The 14,715-nt window shown below is 38.0% G+C and overlaps 1 protein-coding gene across 1 annotated transcript in view; it reads right to left on the bottom strand.

Moving 5' to 3' along the window:
• The window catches only part of TOR1AIP1 (torsin 1A interacting protein 1), a 43,296-nt gene that overhangs the window by 27,667 nt on the left and 914 nt on the right, over positions 1–14,715 (bottom strand). Inside the window, exons 2-5 of the mRNA XM_045297980.1 lie at positions 11,950–12,024; positions 8,758–8,817; positions 7,453–7,497; positions 1,358–1,402 (exon numbers count right to left, since the gene is read on the bottom strand). Of these exons, the coding sequence (XP_045153915.1) occupies positions 1,358–1,402; positions 7,453–7,497; positions 8,758–8,817; positions 11,950–12,024 (225 nt within the window). The remainder of the gene's footprint in view (positions 1–1,357; positions 1,403–7,452; positions 7,498–8,757; positions 8,818–11,949; positions 12,025–14,715) is intronic.

The following is a 14,715-nucleotide window of genomic DNA, read 5'->3' as shown; positions in this document are numbered from 1 at the left end:
GACGGTGTAAGATATGACAAAATAATAATTTATAAATTATCAAGGGTTCACGAGGGAGTGGGGAGCAGGGAGGGAGGGGGAAAATGAGCTGACACCAAGGGCTCAAGTAGAAAACAAATGTTTTGAGAATGATGATGGCAACAAATATTCAAATGTGCTTGACACAATGTATGGAATGTGATAAGAGATGTACGAGCCTCCAATAACTTGATTAAATAAATAAATAATAAAAAAGACTATCTTAAAAACTATATTCAGCTTCAATATACTAAAAAACCAATAAATATTGGGAAATTTTTACCTCAGGGGCAGGGGACATGGACGGGGACAGGACAGAGAGGGCAGGGGACTGTTTATAGTTGTACAATTAAATTCAGCAAGATCAGTGAAGGCATGAATGCTTCACACATTTCAGTCTTTAGGTGAATAATCTCAAACTATGCTCATCTTCAAAATAGCCTAAATTCTGCTGTACAAGCCCAAAATAGATTGGTGATCTCCACAACCTGAGACTAGAAGAAATAGATGGTATCTGACTACCACTACCAACTGCTCTGAAAGGGACGACATTAGAAAGTCCTGGAAGAAAAATATGGAACAAAATTCTAAATCATAAAAAGGACCAGGTTAACTGGTGGGCCCCATAAGACTATGGGTTTTTAGTAGTCACCTTTGAGGTCTGAAACTGAACTCAACTGTTAGAATATCAAGCATTTAAGATCAAAAGGGCAGCATTTACCCAAGGACAAATTCTGAGGGTTAGGAAAGATGGAATAATGGAAACAAGAAATACACGAAAGAGGTGGGATGAACAACGGTACATTGAGGGAGTTGCAATGGGTAAGCTGAATCAGAATGTTCAATGTAAAACTATGCTGTTCTGCCAACCATCAGCTACTTCACAATAAAAAGTGAAGAGAGAAGAAGGAAAAAGACCACTACTCTTACTCATGTTAGGTCTAGAAGCTATCCTTATAGCTCAATGTTCAGCCAAATAGTTAACACGTCTGTAAGGGGAACAACAAATACCGGTGACAAATACACAATTTACAACAACCATTTCAGAGCCAAGGTCACAATATACTTAAGGACAAAGTTCAGATGGATTAGGAAAGGCAGTGAAATAGAAACAGGGAACAGGAACTAAGGTCAGTGATGTCACATTGAGGGGATTGCAATGAATGAGTTGAAACAAAATGTGTAAGAATCGTTGAAGGTAAAACTGATCATCTGTTCTGTAACCTTTCACCGACTTCACAAAACACTTTAAATTTGAAAAATTACTTTAATAAGAAAAATATTTATAATTACATGACTTAAAAATATTTTACAAAAAAATGATAGCTATATATTTTACCTTCTTCAGAGAAATTGACCTCCGGTTGGACAACTTTAGTGGTTTCTAAAAGAGAAAAGCATAAATGTCTATAATAAAAGCTAAAGGCTAGGAATAAATTATCTAATATGGAAAAGGAAATATAAAGACATTATATAGGCTTTTTTTTTTTTAAATGTTAGTCCTAAAGCAGTGGTTCTCAACCTTCCTAATGCTGCGACCCTTTAATACAGTTCCTCATGTTGTGGTGAGCCCTCCAACAATAAACCTATTTTTGTTTCTACTTCATACCTGTAATTTTGGTACTGTTATGAATTGGGCGCCAGCCCCCAAAGGGGTTATGACCCACAGGTTGAGAACCGCTGGTCCTAAAGACTATTTCTTCTTAGGCTATTTCAGGAATAATATTAATCACAATCAGAAATTAAATTAGCGATTTGTCTTCAGCTACAAGCCTATTTGTACCTATGTACAAATAACCTATGTATGCAGAAAAACTAAACATACTAATCTTTATAAACAGCCCAGGTATGCATTAGTCTAGTAAGTGCAATGTGGGTATATCACACCCACCAACTGCTCTGTGGAGAAAGATGGGGTTGTCTGCTCCCATAGGTGAAATCAATTCAATGGCAGTGGGTTAGTAGGTTTTAGTCTCTATGGCTTTAATTTCTATTCTCATTTTGCTATTTGCTAGATTCTTTACATTTCCTTGATAACCCTACCCCACCAGTAGAATGGATGAACCAGTCCTATTAGTGCACTGGTGCATCCAAGGACTCCCGAGAGGGAAAGAAAGCTTCTTTCTAGTTACAGCTGGTTTCCCCATATCACTGCTTCTTCTTGAACAGAATCTGCACAAAACGCCATGAACATCAAAAACAAAAACCTACTGCCATGATCTGCTCCTGACTAGCCTGCTTTTGTTCTGACTGGCCACCTCCTTGTCTATGGTGGGTACTGCTTTAACTTCAAGATCACACTGGTAAAGCCACAGTTCATATGCTATTATATATTCTTTCAAGAAATGCTTCAGAATATAGACCTCACTTGTTTAAATTTCTATCGAAAGCTCTGCTTTTGTTTGCAGCTAATCTGGGCATAAGAGTTTTGGCAGCTATTCAGCAGAATGCTCAACTTTTTCTATCAGAAATGTTTAAACTGAACCATTTGAGATGTCTATGGTACTGGTTATTGTTTCTGCAATCAGTCATCGGTCCTCTTCAATTAGGGCATAAAAAGCTTACCTTTCCCCCTACAATTTAATGTCAATTGTTTGCTACTGCAGGCTTCATCTTTCATCTCATCCCTTTTTCAAAAAAAAGTATTTTTTAAAAATTGAATTAGCCATTTTATTGGGGGTCCTTACAGCTTTTATCACAATCCATGCATCCATCGTGTCAAGCACATTTGTACATTTTCAAAACATTCTCTACTTGAGCCCTTGTTATCAGCTCATGTAGCCACTCCTCCCTCATGAACCCTTGATAATTTATAAAATATTCCCTGCCCCCACATCTCATCCCTTCTTAAATCAAGTTACTCATTTGTAAATTTTCAGTTTCTTTGGAGCATTGTTCCCATAAACTTTTCTTCGTATCATCAATCTCACCATTCTTCCACATAAGTTTCACCATAAATCTGATGTTTATAATTACTTCAATTTTAACAGAATTCATGGTACTTTTAATGGGCGTTCTTTACAAACTGTTTTCTTACTCTTTTCAGTACTTCAGACTGAAGAGTCTGTTCGGATGTTATAACAAGTTAGTAAAAGTTTACCTTGGTAAAAAATAAAGGAATCCATGCATAGTTTTTACATACTATGCATCTTTTATGAACCCTGTGAAGACTTCACTTGTGGATTTTGATACAATTATACGGGCCACATTATGTCCCAAGTGAACTCTTGTGGGGTGAAACTAATTTCTTCAGATTCATGTATTTATAGAAATCCCCACCACGTGGTAATATGCACTTCAACTAAAACAGAGAACTTCCTAAGAAACCTGAGGCTGAAAATGTTGGTGGGTGATACATGTCCCATGGGTCACAAAAATTAACTTTTTGAGGAATCATCAAAATGTTTTGCACAACAGCTCCATCATTTTACATTGCCACCAGCATTGGAAGAAGGTTCTAGTTTCTCCACAATCTCATTAACATTTCTTGATCTCCACTAAGAAAAAATGAAATGGGGTAGAAAGGGAGAACCGATTACAGGGATGACATATAACCTCCTCCCTGGGGGATGAACAACAGTAAAGTAGGTGAAGGGAGACGTTGGACAGTGTAAGATATGACAAAATAATAATTTATAAATTATCAAGGGTTCATGAGGGAAGGGCAGCGGGGAGGGAGGGGGAAAAATGAGCTGATGCCAGGGGCTTACATGGAGAGCAAATGTTTTGAGAATGATGAGTGCAACGAATGTACAAATGTGCCTTATACAATTGATGTATGTATGGATTGTGTTAAGAGTTATATGAGCCCCCAATAAAATGATAAAAAAATTAAATTTTTTTAAAGACTTGGAAAATCAAAAAAGAAAAAGTGAAACAATTGTTATTGTAATGGATATCAGGTGATATCTCATGTTGGTTTTCATTTATATCATCCTAATGGCTAATAATGCTGAGCATCTTTTCACGTGTTTGTCAGGCATTTGAATGTGCTCTTTGGTAAACTATCATGATCATGCTTTGATTGGGTTGTTGGTCTGTTAAGTTGCAAATGCATACTTAAATACAGTGTTTTAAATAGACTGACTATCCTGAAACTTTCTTAAAAGATTCATTAGAGGAGATCCATTCAACACATTGGATTGCTTAACTGGGTTAAGATATGTAAATAATCAAAAGCAAAAAAGTAGCACACATCAGACTCCTTAAAGAAAGGTGATTTATTTTTTTCTTGTCAGCTTTTACTGCTTTGATTTTAAGCTCTACTCATGTTTTAAACTGAAAAGCCAACATGGAAGGCAACTGTCAACACATGGTAAATTTGGAGATTTTATTTTTGTCAAATCAGTTTAGTGATATTACTGCTCAAAGGGGCTCCAGTAAAAATGCACCTCTTTGGTAGTGCCAAGTCTACCTGAAACACAGTTCCAACATTTTTTTGCTAGGAAAAAACTAACACTCAGGAAATTGCCAATAATGCCATTTTGTTCTTAAAAAGGTAGTTTTAATGTAGGATGCTTAGGCAGAATGCCCTTCTAGTTTCTCTTGCTCAAGCAGAAAAAAGACTGTTGCAATGTCAGTTCAACTCACTAGCCAGTAGGTGGGAGAAAGCTGAGGCAATCTGGCCCCATAAAGATTTATAGGCTCAGAAACCCTATCTAGGGTAGCTATGAGTTGTAATTGATTTGATGTGCAGTGGATTTGGTTTTGGGATTGTGCTAGTTATGAAGAATGAAGACGATAAAAGAAAATGGATTATTCCTGTTTTGACTGGAGACAAAAATATGGGTATAAATGACTAGAATGCTGTCTCAAAGAGAAGATGGATAGAATACAGGGCTCATTAAATGTGGGATTTCATCTGTTTTCTTGTTTCTTCATTCCTAATGGTGATAAGGATCAGGGATTGGCAAACTTCTCCCATAAAGGTTCAAATTGTTATGTATTTAAAACTCTGTGGGCCACATAGGTAAAGTTTTTTACAACTCTTTATTTAAAAATGTAAAGATCCGCAGGTCTGTAGAATTAAGATAGGCTGGATGAACAATCTGGAGAAAACAACGGGACCCACAGTTCCGGGGGCACAGGGGAGAGGGGGAGGTGGGAGGAAAGGAAGTGGTGTTAATGAACCCAGGGGCAAGGGAACAACAAGTGATCCAAATTGGTGGTGAGGAGGGTGTAGGAGACCTGGTAGGGCGTGGTCAAGGGTAATGTAACCCAGAGGAATTACTGAAACCCAAATGACGACCGAGCATGATAGTGGGACAAAAGCAAAGTAAAAGGAAATAGAGGAAAGAGCTAGGAGGCAAAGGGCATTTATAGAGGCCTAAATAAAGGCATGTACATATATAAATATATTTAAAAATGAGGATGGGGAAATAGATCTATGTGCACATATTTATAGGTTTAGTATTAAGGTAACAGATGGACATTGGGCCTCCACTCAAGTACTCCCTCAAAGCAAGAACACTTTGTTCTATTAAACAGGCATTCCATGAAGCTCACCTTCCCAATATGATCACTGAATACCAATGGGTGCATAAGCAAATGTGGTGAAGAAAGGTGATAGTGCCCAGCTATCAAAATATATAGCACCTGGGGTCTTAAAGGATTGAAGGTAAACAAATGGCCATCTAGCTCAGAAGCAACAAAGCCCACACGGAAGAAGCACACCAGCATGTGTGATGACAAGGTGTCGAAGGGATCAGGTATCAAAGAACAAAAAATCGTATCATTTTTGATGAGGGGGAGTGTGGAGTGGAGACCCAAACCCCATCTAGTGACAATTAGACATCCCCTTCCAGAATGGTCATGAGGAGGAGAGGAGACAGGCCAGTCAGGGTGCAGTGTAGCAACGATGAAACATAACAACTTTCCTCTAGTTCCTAAATGCTTCCTCCCCCTCCACTATCATAATTCCAATTCTACCTTACAAATCTGGCTAGACCATAGGATGTACACTGGTACAGATAGGAACTGGAAACACAGGGAATCCAGGACAGATGATCCCTGCAGGACCAGTGCTGAGAGTGGTGATACAGGAAGAGTGGAGGGTGGGGTGGAAAGGGGGAACCGATTACAAGGATCTACATGTGACCTCCTCCCTGGGGGACATACAACAGAAAAGTGGGTGAAAGGAGACATCGGACAGTGTAAGATATGACAAAATAATAATTTATAAATTATCAAGGGTTCATGAGGAAGAGGGGAGCAGGGAGGGAGGGGGGAAAATGAGCTGATGCCAAGGGCTTAAGTGGAGAGCGAATGTTTTGAGAATGATGAGGGCAACAAATGTACAAATGTGCTTTACACAATTGATGTATGTATGGATTGTGATAAGAGTTGTATGAGTCCCCAATAAAATGATTTTTTTTAAAGTTGCTATAAAGTATACACAAAATAATTTCTAAGTAGTATAGGCAAGAATATTTCATCATTTCAGCTCTAATAATCTTATGATACAGTCTAAATTATCTTCTAATTAATAACCTATGATCTGAAAACATACTGTTCTAAAAAAAGCCTTAAATAGCTCACATGAGAAACTGTTAGGTAAAACAACACATAAGCTGCAGATCACAAAATTTGTTTTCAGCCCTCAATATAAATGCTGAAATCTCTAAAGAAACTGATCTGAACTAAAGTGAGAGATCAATTTCATAGAGGAAGTTGCAACTTTTTAAAAAGGAAATTGGTGATTACCTTTTTTTTTTTTAAGTTTCTTTACTCTTTGTGAACCTTCTACTAATTTAGAAAAAACCTGCCACTTCAACAAAAAAAAAATCAAGTCCAATTAATGTTGATTCAGTTAAGACCACAGATCTTGGTAGCTCACGCCCTATATACCAAAGAAGATATTGAAAAGTATTTAATCCAGTTCAACAAACCTAGCAAAGGACACCAAAGTGCCTACAAACAGCATCTCAAAACTAATTTTGTAAGTAAAGAAAAAGAACTTTAATTGGTAAGCTATTATTTTTCTTGTTAGTAGTGTGAATTTAACGAAGGCTAACAAAAATGACAATGCATTTGTTATTGCATGTCCCTGATATGACTTGTAAAAGATTCCTGGTGGTGCAGTGATTAAATATTTGGCCACCAACCAAATGATAAATGGTTTGATTCTGAGGGAGAAAGTTGTGGCAGTCAGTCTTGGAAAACTCCTGGGGCAGTTCTGTCTTAACAGTAATTTATGAGTCAGAAGTGACAGGACATTAAAAAAAAAGAATTTAAGCACATACATAAATTAAGAAATAATTTCAGAAATAATAAAAACAAAAGGTTCTAAACAAAGGTCATGCCATATGGACAATGTTCCATGTGCTGAGATATTAACGAAGTAATAGTCTCAAGTCTATGACACAAATATGTGTTTTTCTTTCTACTGATAATTAGACTCCTCAAGAGAACCTGTAAGAATGATAGAAAACCAACCTAATTCACTCATTTTAGAATTTCCATTTGTGTTGTATGATGAATCTGTAAGACAGTAAGAAGATGATTAGAGCTGAAAAGGAAATGCATCATATGGTTCTGACCACAAGATGTACATCACAATCGCAACAGATTTTATCACTGGTAGACTTAAAAAGAGTAGTCAACTATTTTAAAAACCATCTTAACTTACGGTGACCAGACATCCCGCTTTTGGTGGGACAGTCCCGATTTTTTTGCACGACACGCTAGGGTATACATTTTTTTCGGCTGCCATGTGGCTATTTCGCCAGGATATGAGTTTAATCAATGGTGTCCCGCTTTACCAATGTTAAAATCTGGTCCTAAGGGGAACCAAATTCTTCTCTATTTCCAATCGCATTCTTAGGGGCCAATTAAACATTGAAAATAAAGAGGAAGTACACACATGAAAACTTACAAAAGTGTTTCTCTATAGCTATGAAATGAATCTAAGGGCAATACTTTCTAAGGTTTTAAGTGCGCCTCTCCCTCCTCACCCCACCCCCACCCTGTAATTTTATAGCCTTGAGTCACAAATCCTCATTCTTGAATTTTTTTATTAGCATTATATTGCAAAGGATAAAACGTTTCCGACCTTAGTATATACTAGTAACAAGTAACAAAAGAACTGTCAAACTAACAAAAAGAACTATAGTTTTCTAACACCTCAGTAATAATTTCTTAAATTGAATGAGGAAGGCTTTTATGAAGTGGAAAGTCCTTTTGAGGATAGAAAGGTCTTCCAATTTATGCTACGTAAACATTAAACAATCAAATAAACAAAAAATAAGCAGGTGAGAAGAGTATCATGCTGAAATTTATGTTTAAAAAGCGATGAAAAGATGTATACGTGAATTTCTCAATATCACCAACTATAGCTCTGGAAAAAGACTTTAGACCTGGACAACACTGGATGCCTGTGAGGAAACTGGGTGGGAGGGAGCCCTGTTTATGCGCTGAGTTGGATCACACACATTGGATTGGTCAGCTGCTTCTCAGAAGAAAGAAGAGGCTTTCTACCATCGTAAAGATGTACAATCTTGAAAACCCCAGGAGCAGGTTCTACCCTGTCCTGTAGGGTCATTCTGAGTCAGAATTAACTTAATGGTAGTGAGGATTTTTTTTTTTAGGCTGGGTGGCATGAATAGATGGCAGAAAAAACGATCCACCTTACAGTTACAGTACTTTTTGAATTCTGGACCATATGAACACATGTAATATCTTATTTTAAAATAAATTTATATTTATGAAAGCATTGAACCAAAATGCAAAACTATCTCTTACCAGATCTTGAGTTTCTGAGAGGGGGTCTATGCAGGCTCCTTGGAAGGTCTTCACTCTCCACTAATATTAGAAAAAGAAAACGTTTAATATAAAATAGTAAATGTATATGCTTATTATACATTCATCTCTTTATACAATAAAGGTTTACTAAGCATTGCATTAAAGTAGGTGTGATTATACAATAGTGAATAAGAGACATATAATACTTATAGTCTGTTTGGAAAAATTTATAATTTTTCTTAGCTGACAATATTTGTATACAAGAATACTTCAAATAAAACTCTTTAATTTCTGAATTAAAAATCAAAATCTCTAACATAGCACCACCACAATTTTCTATGTTCCTTTGTGTCTTAACATCATAGATTATTAATGGTATATATTTTAATTTTAGGGCTAACTTCTTGAAAGTTAATACCCTATGGGAACTTCAAAGTATTTGTGGCAGAATTATACGATCTTTCAATTCCATTTTTCTACAAACATTTTGAAGCCGCCTGGTACTTCTTCCCTGCAGCTGTTTAATCTTATGTATTCAAGACATGCAAACTGTTTAATCTTATGTATTCAAGACATGCAAATATTAATGTATACTTTCTCAAAGAGCTCCATACATATTCCAAAAGCCAAAATATATATTCAATTTAGATGAACTTATGTTTTGTTTCATCCATCTATATAACAAAAGTCTTATGCTTTGGGTCTGCCTGAGAATGCAAACAACAATTTGGACTGGCTACCAGTGGCTTACTCCATGACATTAGCAGCTTACGTATGCTTTTATAAAACTGATGTAGCCAACTCCAGTACCTAGAACAGTCATCTTGAAAGGATATGCATTCATTTGCACAAAAAAATACTAAATGAACACCTTATTGTGCATCTAATAAGCAGGCTGGAGAATATGTACTCTCTAGTACAATGTCATGAGAAAAGAATACCTTGTATCTGTACACTTTACAGTTTACAAAGTAACTTTGCATAGATCCTTTCATACTTGTAGTGAATTAGGAAGTGCAGATCACATGAAGGATCTGAAGCTCAGAGATGGGAAAGGGACTTGTCAAAGTTCAGTGCTGTTTCTATAACATTATGCAATCATGTATCTTGTAAGCAGCGCTTAGCTGGAACTCCAGAAGATTGCACCTGGCATTCTACTACACCATAGTTTTATAATGGTACTGTCTTCATTATTTTAACTTTTAAAAATAGTATGCAAGGGTTCCTCGTTTTTATTTAAGGAGCCCTGGTAGTTTAGTGGGCTACACACTGACCTGCTAACCACAAGTTAGCAGTTCGAATGCACCAGCTACTCTGAGGGAGAAAGATGAGGCTGTTTGCTTTCATAAAAATTTAAAGTCTTAGAAACCCAAAGGGGTAGTAGTTTACCGTGTCCTACAGAAGTCAGAACTGACTCAGTGGAAGTGAGAGTGAGAATTTTCATGTAAATCTTATTTTATATAATCAAGATCTTGAAAATTAGTTTTGTTTCTTGAGGTGCGAGGCATACAATGAAATCTATTCTAAGTAAAATGCCAAGATTATGGTTTTTCCAAATGTCCTGAAAATCTGATTGTAGCACTCATTACCAAAGCATTTTACTAAAATAGTTTACAGTCTTAACATAGTAACACAGGCTTTTTAGGGAATTAAACATGAAGGTGTGCTATTTATTTGGAATCAAACTTGAGCCAGATATACTTTACTCTAAATTGGAAAAATGTTAAATATAGAAAGCATATCTTATTGGGAAGAATGGATAAGAAAATAAGTTGAGACTTAAGTAAAAGCAACCAACTAACCAAACTTAAAAAACAAAAACAAAACCCTCTAGATGATTAATTTCATTAACTAGAATCACTTATTGTGGTGGTACTGTAGGACACTTTCCTAAAACCAAAAAGAAAATGAGATTAAAAAACAACAACAACAAAGGATACTAAGCATAATTTAGCCGAATGTTATCCTTTCCCTGCTTTTGAAAGCATTTTAAACAGTTTTTATAACTTAAACAGACTATTAAATGTGGTCTATTCCCATGTTTCATTGATTCTAAAATGCAAACTTTGGGGGACACTTTAACATTAAAGTAACCCTTTAAAACAGAGCAGAACTGCCCATAGGGTTTACAAGGCTAGGAAGTCTTTATGGAAGCTGGCTGCCCCATTTTTTCCCTGCAGTGCAGCTGGCGAGCTCAAACTGCTAACCTTTTGCTTAACAGCTGAGTGTTTAGCAGGGGTCCTCAAGCTACGGCCCACGGGCCACATATAGCCCGCTGAGTATTTTTGCCTGTTTTGTTTTGTTTTTTAACTTCAAAATAAAGGTATGTGCAGTGTGCATAGGAATTTGTTCATAGTTTTTTTTTTTTTTTTTAAACTATAGTCCGGCCCTCTAACAGGTGTGAGGGACAGTGAACTGGCCCCGTTTACAAAGTTTGAGGACCCCTGGTTTAGGCATTGTGCCACCAGAGCTCCTTATGTGTCTTATAAACTACAGCACACTATAATTTAAACGACAGCACTGTTTTCTTCTAGGTGGTAAATAAAATAATGCTAGTGTAGCTTACATCTGATGGCATCTTAAGAGTGTATATAACATGAAGCTGACAAGACTGACTATATCATGGTTTTAAATTTCATACACTTTGAATGGAGAGCAGTGTGGTACATTCACACATTCAACACTTAGCAAACATAAATGAGTAGCCAATGATTACACAGAAGCATGAAAGTGAGGTCCTTGACGAAAATGAAAGGGCTTTGGAAAAGAAAACCTGGGTCTGAATTTTGGCTCAGCCATCTATCAAGTGCTCTTAGCAAAATCACTCTGAGCTCTAGCTTTCATACCTATGAAGTGGGAATATCTATCCTGTAGGGTTCAGATCAATTAGTTTAGCAGGCAACCACCTATCCGCCACAAACTTCTGTATTTTTAAATTCAATGAACTTATAGAGATGCTTTCGAGGGAAAGATGGGGCTTTCTACTCCTATAAAGAGTTGCAGTCTTGGAAACCCCCAGGGGCAGTTCTACCCTGTCCTATATGGTTGCCATGGGTCAGAATTGACTCAATGGCCTGAATGTAGAAAAGATTCAATGAAACTCTAAATAAGGTTGTGCTTTGAGACCTTTGTGATTCTGCACATAAAATTAAGAAAGGCAATTAAGGAGAAAGCCAAAAACTTTACTCTTACCTGGAATTTCTTCTGTTCTGACAGTTTTCTTTGAGACTGGTTGGCTTGAGACAGATTGGGGAAATGGATCATCCTCTAAAGATTAAAAAAAACAAGAGTTATAATACATGTCCTAGGAAATCATGGTACAGATTATGCATATTAGCATCAATACATAAGCAGAAATATAAGGAATTCGTTTTTTAGAAACACATAATTAGGCTTATTAAAACTTTGGGATGAAATTACTCGGTCCTGAAGGCATAGTGGGTTATCTGTTGGGCTGCTAACCACAAAGTCAGCAGTTGGAACCCAGCAGCATTCCTAGGTGAAAGATGAGGTTGTCTGCTCCTGCAGATTTATGGTCTTGGAAACCCTAGGAAGCAGTTCTACTATGAGTTGGTACTGACACCACAGCAGTAGGTTTGGTTTTTTGGTCACTCTTAGAATAGAAACTCAAGTCACCTAATGTTTTCCAGTAATCGATTACAAACAACCACAAACACACGAGTACCAGAAGACAAGTTAGATAACTGTACCTCCATGCGCAACAGAAACTTTACAAAAAGAAGAGCCAACAGACTGGGGAAAAGCTTTGGAAACGATCTATCTGGTAGGGTCTAATCTCTAAAACATATAGAAAACTTGTGGGACTGGATAACTGGGTTGAGGGCTTAGAACCATAGTCTCCACGAGCAACTTTATCTATTGGCTTCCATAGTTCATGAAGACAATGCTCTACATTTTAGTTTGGGGAGTAGCTGCTGGGGTTTCAAATACTGGCGAGTAGCCACCTAAGGTGTAACTCCCGATTTCTATGTGTCTGGAGCAAAACAGGAGGAAACAAAAACTCAACGAAAGAAATTAGTCCACAGGCCTAAGAAGTCGACATGAAACACCTCACATGGGATGGACTCTAAGAACTAAGAAGTGACCAGCTAAAAGTACTGACTGTTCTGACCAGGGAGACATAAGCTCCCCGGAAACAGATCATCAGAATAGAACTAAGGAGAATGATGACACATTGTGGAAGTGTAAACAACGCCACTCAGTAATACGTATAAACCCAAGCCCACTGCGACTGAGATGATTCTGAATCACCATGACCCTCTGACAGAACTTTAGGGTTGTACTTTCTAAGACTGCAAACCTTTACAGGTACAGACAGCCTCATTTTTCCCACGGAGCAGCTGATGGGTTTGAAAAGCCAACCTTGTAGTTAGCAGCCCAACACTTAACCCACTGTACCACCTTGAATAATATATCACCGTGAGTAATATGTCAAAAATTGTTAAAGGAAATTTTATATACATGTTTAATTTGCTATACAAGTTTCTCCAAAATCACAATTAAAAAAAACAAAAAACAGAAGACTTTGTTCATAATATAAAAATAAGCAGTTGAGGCGGGGATCAAAAATTAAAAAAAAAAAGCAGTTATCACTTTACAACAAAAACATTCAGAAGATTTTGAAGCATAGGCTAGAATCATAAAAAAATTATGAAGCAGAGGAGTGAAAATGTTCAGATCCTTAATATTTTCTAAATCCAGTGCTATTTTGTCAATAGCAACTCATAAAGACCCTATTGTGCAGAAGACTGTTCATAGACGTGGGCGTAGACAGCCTCATCTGAGAAAGGGCTGGTGGGTTTCAACCACCACCACTGTGGATAACAGCCCAATGCTTAACTCACTTGGATGAGAGCCAATACAATGTAACATTTATTGTGTTCCATGTGCAAGTGTTCTCCTATATCCTAAGGGGAGAGAACAGTAGCACATGCACTGAAGCAAGACACTTGTCTTTCAAATATAGGTTAGGATCCTGGTCTTCCTAAGGTTTCTAATCTCAAAAAGAGACAAAACTAACATATTTGTGAACTCAGCAAACTTACATTATCTTTGATATGAAATTTCTCAAATCAGCACGTTGTCAAATGTGTCAACACTTCATGTGTCAGCAGATTAACCTTCAGTTATTGCCCTCTTCTAAACAACAAACCACTGCTTCATATCCACTGGGGTCTGTTCTACCATTGTGACTCAACCTCCTTCAACACGCCCTGGATTTTGTTTTATGCGCGCCTTACCTGGAAATTCACTGTGAATTTCCCCGTGGGTAGAGTTAAGGGAGCTGATTCAGATCCCTGTGGGTAGGGTGGGAGGGTATGGATTGAGGGAGTTGATTCACCTGGGCCTTACCTAAATCTACATAGCCACACTGTCTTGCTATCACCACCGAGGCTAGTCTGAGTGCTCCTTCCACGAGGTTTAGTTTGGCAGAGGAGCCCAGGTGGGCTCGATTACCAGGCCTTGGGAACCTTCAGCTCCCGAAGACGGGCTTACCCTCACGTAGGTGCGAGGATTTGCATGGCAATTCCGTTAACCCAGGCAACACCCTCGTCCTCAGAATCTTCCCTCCTCCCAGACCCACTTGGGAGAGGATGGAAAACGACCGGAAAGTTAAATTCGAAGCGGGACGCCTGAGCTAGGGTCTTAGGGCCTCTGGTAATTAAAAAAAAAAAGGAAATGAAAGTGGTTTCGGTAAAAATAAACGCAGCAGAGGGGGCTGAAATGAAACCGACACTGGAGTGATGCGCGGCCCCGACTGTGGCGTAACTCGCGGTTCCCGCGCGCGCGTGGGGAGGGGGCTGCAGAAAAGGGCCACCCCGACTCCCCCCAAATGAAGTCCGCTCTCGGCTCTGCCCCAGGTGAGGTTCCGCACGACCTCCTTTCCCGCCCACTCGCGGGCGCCCCTTCCCCGCTAGCGGTTCGGGCGGGCCGCCC

Source organism: Echinops telfairi, unplaced genomic scaffold (assembly GCF_000313985.2).
Source record: "Echinops telfairi isolate 266 unplaced genomic scaffold, ASM31398v2 ScPeMD7_7424;HRSCAF=8462, whole genome shotgun sequence".
In the NCBI taxonomy this organism is placed as follows: Eukaryota; Metazoa; Chordata; class Mammalia; order Afrosoricida; family Tenrecidae; genus Echinops; species Echinops telfairi.
The sequence above is the reverse complement of the archived record's forward strand: the minus strand, read 5'-3'. Positions and strand labels throughout refer to the sequence as shown.